The following is an 8,091-nucleotide window of genomic DNA, read 5'->3' on the forward strand; positions in this document are numbered from 1 at the left end:
AGCCCCAGCCCCAGCCCCAGCCCCAACCCCAGTCCCAGACCCAGACCCAGACCCAGACCCAGACCCAGCCCCAGCCCCAGCCCCAGCCGCAGTCCCAACCTGTACTCCAGCCCCAGCCTATCTCTCAGCCTGAGACGTTGCCATTAGCTGTTTTACAGCTGTCATCTCAGGTTATTCAGGATCAAGGAAACTTAATACCGGAGTGGAAGGAGTTTCCTCTAGAATCTGTGAAACTCACTGAGGTGCCAGTAGAGCCAATCTTGACCATACTTTCAGAAAGTAAAAGCAAAACTAAAACTAGGAGCAGAAGTAGAGGTCGTGCTAGAAATAAAACAAGCAAGAGTAGAAGTCGAAGCAGTAGCAGTAGTAGTTCTAGTAGCAGTTCAACTAGTAGCAGCAGTGGAAGTAGCTCCAGCAGTGGCAGCAGTAGTACTCGAAGCAGTTCCAGCAGTAGCTCCAGTACCAGTGGTAGCAGCAGCAGAGACAGTAGCAGCAGCACTAGTAGTAGTAGTGAGAGTAGGAGTCGGAGTAGAGGCCGGGGACATAATAGAGACAGAAAGCACAGGAGGAGCGTGGATCGGAAGCGAAGGGATACTTCAGGACTAGAAAGAAGTCACAAATCTTCAAAAGGTGGTAGTAGTAGAGATGCAAAAGGATCAAAGGATAAGAATTCCCGGTCCGACAGGAAGAGGTCTATATCAGAGAGTAGTCGATCAGGCAAAAGATCTTCAAGAAGTGAAAGAGACCGAAAATCAGACAGGAAAGACAAAAGGCGTTAATGGAAGAAGCCAGGCTTTCTTAGCCTATTCTTTGCAGCAGAAGATTTCTTGATGAGTAAAAGGATTACCTTTCCTTGTAAGGAGGATGCTGCCTTAAGAAATGCATGTTGTAAAAAAATCTTTTTGGAAAATAGACTGTTTGTTTACCAGACATTCTTGTACTTTTTGCATAATTTTGTAAGAGTTATTTATCAAAATTATGTGAGGCTCCAAAATATGTAAAAATAATAATAATAAAAAAGATTAACATCCCTTGTCATCTTTTTTAAATATACACTCTTCAGTAAGAATCTGTATATTTTAATAGGTAAATCTTTAAGTCTGTTCCCTTCTACCATAACTCTATATCATACATTGCTTTTGTAGAAATAAATGTGCATTTCTTTCATTATTTTGGAGATGTCCTTGTTAACACTTGTATAATAACCTCTTGATAACGTTTTCAGCTTTTATCACTAGATGCTAAACGCTATTAGAATGTTGCTGAGGTTTCCTCACTTTTATTTGCCTTAGGCATTATATTTTTGAGTTATCAGAATCAGGTCTTTGTGGCTGTGATGGAATAGTTTTAAAATGATTCACTATTTCCTAATTTCCCTTGTTTTAATCTAAGCATTTTCCTGTTTTCTTACTTAAACCGTATCTTTGGTAGATAAAACTATGATTTGGTTGTCATTTTTTCCTAATTATGGGAGTTTCATTCTTTTGTCTTCATGGTTACTTGTGTGATAGCAGCATATATAAACTTAATCACTTTATAGGGGAAGGAGGTACAAGTACAGTATCGTAAACTTTCAGTTTTTAAGTTTGTGGTCTTGTCTTAATCTTTGTGTTGGCTTTAACTGAAACATGCCAATCTGTGGTTTCAAGAATTTTTTTTGTTTAAGGAAGTATTGTAAATGTTTACAAAATGAAGGAAGTTCATCTATATACTTGAATATGTAAGCAAGATTTCACACAAGTGTACCAAGTGGTTATTAACTTTGTTGTTTTACCAATTTGTATGAAAATTTGGAGTGTCTGTTGCCCATTACTATATATGTGCAAATAAACGTGGCTTAGACTTCTGTGACTGCTTAAGACTAGTACTTGTATTAACTTTTTGATGCTTTGTATGAGAGAGCACGTAAATTGTAAATGGCCTTTGTGTACATAATTAAATGTAGTTTAGGCTTGATTTTTTTCAGTATTCAGTATGCCTTCTCTTGACAAGTACATGGATACAGTGAAAATGTGAACAACCACTTGCAGTTAGTTTTTCTTTTCTATACAATTTAGGGGCTGTGGGCATATCTCAGTAGTAGAATGCTTAACATAACATATGAAGACCCTGGGCTTGATCAGTACCACACACAATAAGAATGGTGTGGCACCGTCGTGTAACTGTATGCAAACGTGTTAACAGAACTCTTTAAAAATCCTTTTCTTGGCCAGGCATATTGGTGTACATCTATAATCCCAGCATTTGGGTGGCTGAGGCAGAAGGGTCACCATTAAGTTTGAGCCCAGGCTTTCTCCCCCCCACAAAACAAAATCCTTTCCTTGGAGTAATTATTAAAATAGTAAATGAACAAAGAAAAACTGCAGAGCCTCCTACATCCCTGAGCTACAGATAGTAATTTTTCCAGCTTGTACTCTCCAGCAAAATGTTTCTAATCCCTGTGTGCTAATTTAAAGGGATAACCATAGAAGGTCATGATGCCTCAGGCCTGTAGTGCCAGCATTTTGGGAGACTTAAGGCAGAAGATGGCACATTCTTTCCCAGCCTTTGCACCTTAATAAGACCTTGTCTTCAAAAAATAGTGCTGGGGATGTACTCAGTGCATGGCCGTGGGTCCAATCCCCACTACCAAAGGGGATGACTGAGTTTAACCTGGTTGAAAAATCTTGACTTCAGACACTAAAAGATCCTTTGTACAGGAGGGGTGTGCACTGGTAAAGTATTTGCATAGTGTGTTGGAACTCTGGGTTCAATCCCCAGCAACACATAAAACTCCTTTTTTTCTTTTTGTGCTGGGGATCAATTTCAGGACCTTGCTTGTCTCAAAAAAAAAAAAAAAAAAAAAAAATTTTTTTACAGAAAGTTCAGGAGCCAAAGAGGGATAAGGCCTAAAATCAGTTTGGAGCTCTGTTAATCAGTAAGCTTTATTTCCTGTAAAATCCATCCAAGCAGTGTCTTGACATTTAAAGGAAAGTCTTACGTACGGGCTGGGGAAATGGCTTGGTGTGGAGCACTGTCTAGCTTGCTGAAGCTCTGGCAGGGTCCCTATTACCACCGCAAGGAAATCTAAAAGAATTAGTGATGGGGCTTGGTGCTATTAGAATAAATCAGATGTTTTCAGGCTTAATGTATTTAAATGGGAGGGGTTTTTGGTTTGGTTTTGTTTTTATGAAATCAGACCTGAAAGTCAGACCTGTTTTCACTTTTTGAGATAATGCATTTTTTGTTTTTGTTTTCTGAGACAGGGAAGTCCACACTCACCTTAAACTCATACTGCTCCTGGAATTACAGGCGGGCACCATCATACCTGGCTGTGATAATGTTGTTAAACAGCCTAAAAAACATGTTAGCTATCTACGTGGTTGGGGGACCTCTCCTAAAAAATCAGGGAGATTGGATCTTGGTAGAAATAAACCTGAGGTGGCTGAGTGTTTTTTCTATACTTTGTCTCACCCAGCAGTCTTCAGAAAGGGTATATAGTGAGTCTGAAATGGCTGCAACCCTGCTTCTTCCAACTTGAACATTCTGTAAGTTCACCACTCCTTGCCTTCACCAAACCACATTCCTGCTTTTATTTTCAAAACATTTAGAACTGTCTTGGGCAGTTACACTTGTTACCTGCTTCCCAGTGGAATGCAAGCTCCATGGTAGCAAGAGCTTTCTCTTTCCCTCATTGCTCTAAAAGGAATAGGAACTCATGCATAACAGTTGTTAAGAATTATTAATTCATGATAATTCCTTAGCACCATGACTTACATGATTTGCTCTCTAGTTGTCTTCCTAACAAATTTGCCCTCGTTTTATTCCAAATTACAGAGACCCCGTCATGAATTAATTTTTGTAAATTTGTTCATGTAATACAAGCACATAGTGAAGTGTATCCGAAAAGGAAGTGGAGGGATCAAGATCTGCGGCTCTTGTTAAAATACTATGCCTTGGGCCAGGGATTTAGCTCAGTGGTTCCGCCACCAGCCTTGCAAGCACCAGGACCCCAAGTTTGATACCTGACACCAAAAAAAAAAAAAAAAAAAAAAAGATTGTTCTGGAGATTAGAGGTAGAGCCCACTTTCCTTTAGGAATTCTTGTCACCTCGGCATGGTGGCACATACCTGTAATGCTTGCACCCTGAGAGTTTGAGCCAGGAAAATTGCAAGTTTGAGGCTAGCCTGGGTAGTTCAGCAAGTTAAAAAGTTTTCAAAAAATAAAAAGGGTTGGGCTGGAGATTTAGCTCAGTGGTTTGGTGGCCTGCCTTGCAAGCACAAGGATCTGAGTTCAATCCCCGGCACTAAAAAAAAAAAAAAAAAAAACAATGAAAAAAAAAAAGGGCAAGGATTTTCCACAACTAAAGAAACACAACAAGGATGTAGGTTACAGGATAAATAGAACTACACTTGGGCACATCATGGTAAAACTTGAAAACCAAATAATCCCAAGTGATGTTTTTTGTTTGCTTTTGGGGGCTGAGGATTGAAACCAGAACCACATCTGGAAACCCCCACATGTTTTGATTTTTTTAAAAATAAGTGGGTGGGGGTTGAACCCAGGGCCTTTTACACTGAGCTACATTTCCATTCCTTGTTTAATTTAGAGACAAGATCTCAATGAGTTGCCCAGGCTGGGCCCAAACTTGTGATCTTCCTGCCTGAGCCTCTTGAGTACTGGGATCACAGGCATGAGCCACCATACCTGGCTCTGAATTTCACATAAATACCTAAATCCATCCTATACCTTTTGGATTACAATGTGGTTAATTTTATGTTCCATCCTGACTGGGCCCCAGGTACCCAGATAATTTCATCTAACAATATTCTCAGTGGCTGTACCCACCTTCCCTGCCCCCAAATGCATTTTGCTAAATTGTCCAGGTTGGACTCAGTATTGTTCCAATTTTAGTATATGTGGTGCCAAAGCAAGCCCCAGGTTGGACTCAAATTTGCATTCCTCCTGCCTGAGCCTCCCAGTGTGCTGAGATTATAGGTAATGTGCCACTGTGTCTGGCTATAAAATTGAGATATAACATTTGAGTCAAGCAGACATTGAATACATTGAATAAAGCAGATTCCCCACACACACACACACCCCAATGCTGGGGATTGAATTCAGGGCATATACACTGTTAATCCCCAATCCTATTTGCCCTTTTTACTCATTTCATGACAAGTTCTTGCTAAATCGTTAAATTTTCCAGACTGGATTTGAACTTGGGATTCTCCTGTCTCAGCCTCCCAGTGTGCTGCGTTTATAGGCATGTCCCGCTACACCCAGGTTAGATGACCCTCTCCAAATTGGGCGATTCTCATGTAATAGTTGAAGACCTGACTGGAACCAAAAGGTTGATTGCTAATAAGAGTGAACTACCTCAGTGCTTTGCAGTGAGATCTTCAAACAGGCTGAAACATCAGCACTTTTAACATGCTGCATTTGGAACTGGAACTACACCCTGGGCTGTGCTGGTTCTTAGGCCTTCCAACTCAAGCTAGAACTGTATGTCAGCTCTCAGTCTTCGGCTTGCCAACTGCAAATCTTGGAGTTTCTTGGCATTCTCAATTGCATAAACATTCTTTTTGATCTCCTCCTATTGGTTTTGTTTTTCTGAAGAAACCTGGCTAGTACAGATCAACTTTGTTATCCCTTCACTAATTAAGCAGCTAAGGCAACAACATTGCATCTATCGCTAATCCTTATGAATTCAAGTGATTTCCCTTAGTATTTTTCTTGTTTATGTACATTCAAATGTATTTTAACCCCCGATTCACATCACTATTAAAAATAAGAATGAAAATTTAGCTCACATTAGAAAGATAATCAGGTGGGGCCGGGGATTTAGCTCAGCGGTTCGGTGGCCTGCCTTGCAAGTGCAAGGACCCGAGTTCAATCCCCGATACCAAAACCAAAAACAACAACAAAAAAGAAGGATAATCAGGTGAATGGGGGACAGGTATGTGAAAAATGCCCCAGTGAAAATGCTAAACTTAGCTGCTTCCTGTTAGGCTCATACTCTACAGATAACACCCAGGGGTCCAAGTTCCTATGTGTCAGAGACAAAGCTATGTAATGATTCCTCCCTGGACAGAAGTATAAAACTCCCCCTCTTCTCCCTCTTGCAATTAGGTGGAGCCATATACTTATTTCTGGCCAGTAGAGTGTGAACAGGAGTAACTAAACAACTTCCAGACCTGGTGTTTAACAGTAGCGAGTATAGTTCTCCAGCTTTCTTCTGCTGTGGTAACCGTGCATGCCTTATCTTACTGGATGGTTTAGGCAAGAGTTAGAAACCTCTAGCGGGGCCTGGGATTTAGCTCAGTGGTTCTGCTGCCTGCCTCAAAAGTGCAAGGTCCTGAGTTTCCCCAAAAAAAAAAAAAAAAAAAAAAAAAAAGTGGGGAAAAAAGAAAAGAACAACAACAAAAAAACCCCAAACACAAGTCGTACAGGACAAAGTGTGAACAAGAAATAAACTTGCATGTTAAACCATTAAAATTATCGGGTTTCTTGCAACCTTAGCTAATGATTCACCATGGCAAGTACACACAGGATAATGCTGCATCAACTCCTGGTTTATGTAGTCTTTATAAATATTCATACTCTTTGCCATAAGGAAGGAGTTTTTAAAAGACATTCAGCATCATGATCAGACTATTTCACTTAGCAGTCAACAACATGGATGCAAAAAATGAGTCTACATCAAAAAACATTGGGCCGGGGATTTAGCTCAGTGGTTCAGTGGCCTGCCTTGCAAGTGCAAGGACCTGAGTTCAATCCCCTGTACCAAAAAAATAAAAAAATAAAAAAATAAATCAAAACCGTTTGTTGGAATTCTGTGCACTTTCCACAGAACAGAAACTAAAACAACCTGTTATACTATTAGTCACAGTCCTTGCGTTTTTTGCCCACCCCCTATCACCTGAAACATGTCTTTGTAGCAGCAAGACCTTGCACCATTGTGCTTGGCTTTCTCCAATCTGTTGTACCCTGTAGCTTCCACATCACTTTTCTGGCTTCGCTATCCTGCTGAGCTCTGTTTGCTGGCAGTGTTAAAACCTTCCACTGCCATTCCAACTACGGGTGCTGGAACCACCAGAGCCACCTTGATCTCATGGTTGGGAAACTGCTGGACTCCACCACCACAGGTCCTGGAGCTTCTGCCTGAAAAGTTTCTTCCCTTAACGGGTCCAAAATTGGAAGGTTGATTGTTGTAATTGCCAAATGCATTGTAGCTTCCACCAACTTGAAAATCAGTTCCATCATTACCAAATCCACTGTAGCCATCCCCACCACCACCATGTCTGCCAGCGCCATGGCTGCCACCAAAGCCACCTGGACCACTGAAGTTTCCTTTACGACCAAAATTGTCATAGCCACCAAAACCACCTTCATGACCACCATCAAGATTTCCAGAAGCACTTCTACCTCTTTGGCTAGATGAAGCACTAGGCAGCTCATGCCTGCACAGGGCTTTCCTCACTTCACAGTATGGGATTTCTGAATGACAGTCTTATCCACAGAATCATGGTCATCAAAGGTTGCAAAAGCAAAGCCTCTCTTCTTTCCATGGCCTCCATCAGTCATGATTTCAGTCACTTCAGTTTTCCATACTGTTCAAAATAATGTCATAGATGATGTTCTTCAGTATCTTCTTTAATGTCACAACAAAGATCCTCACAGTTAGGTGGGCACCTGGTCTTTCAGACTCTTCTGCTGAGACAGCTGTTTCCACAACTCTTCATCTACCTTGTGTGGCTTCGCATTCACGGCTGCATCCACCTTCTCCAAGGTGGCATCAGTGACACAGCCAAAGCCCCTGGAGCGCTTGGTGTTTGGCTCTCTCATGGCCACTCAGTCTATGAGTGTCCCCACTGCTCAAAGTGTCTTCTCAGACTCATCAGTGTTGTCAAAGCCCGACCCTCTGATGAAGCACTTGCACAACTGCTAGGGCTCCTTGGGAGAGGACTTGGACCTGACAGCAGTCTGAAGGGAGCCTTTGACGCTGCTTCCTGGTGGCGTCCACCAAGGAGTTTTGTATCTTCAGCTGTTGGGGGGGGTCTCCAAGGATCGCATCGCCCCCCACTAGGGTCAGCCCTTTATAAGCAAAAT

General features: G+C 41.5%; 1 protein-coding gene and 1 pseudogene across 1 annotated transcript in view; one reads left to right on the forward strand and one right to left on the reverse strand.

Annotated features, from left to right (window-relative positions):
• The window catches only part of Pnn (pinin, desmosome associated protein), a 7,843-nt gene extending 6,793 nt beyond the window's left edge, over window positions 1-1,050 (forward strand). Inside the window, exon 10 of the mRNA XM_033765153.1 lies at window positions 1-1,050. This exon is cut by the window's left edge and continues 20 nt beyond it. Coding sequence (XP_033621044.1) covers window positions 1-779 — 779 coding nt within the window. The 3' untranslated portion in view covers window positions 780-1,050.
• A 5,981-nt stretch (window positions 1,051-7,031) lies between these two features.
• Window positions 7,032-7,827, reverse strand: LOC104868107 (annotated as a pseudogene).
• Between the last annotated feature and the right edge of the window lie 264 nt (window positions 7,828-8,091).

The sequence above is a fragment of the Fukomys damarensis genome, unplaced genomic scaffold (assembly GCF_012274545.1).
Source record: "Fukomys damarensis isolate Sample0158 unplaced genomic scaffold, DMR_v1.0_HiC HiC_scaffold_17, whole genome shotgun sequence".
In the NCBI taxonomy this organism is placed as follows: domain Eukaryota; kingdom Metazoa; phylum Chordata; class Mammalia; order Rodentia; family Bathyergidae; genus Fukomys; species Fukomys damarensis.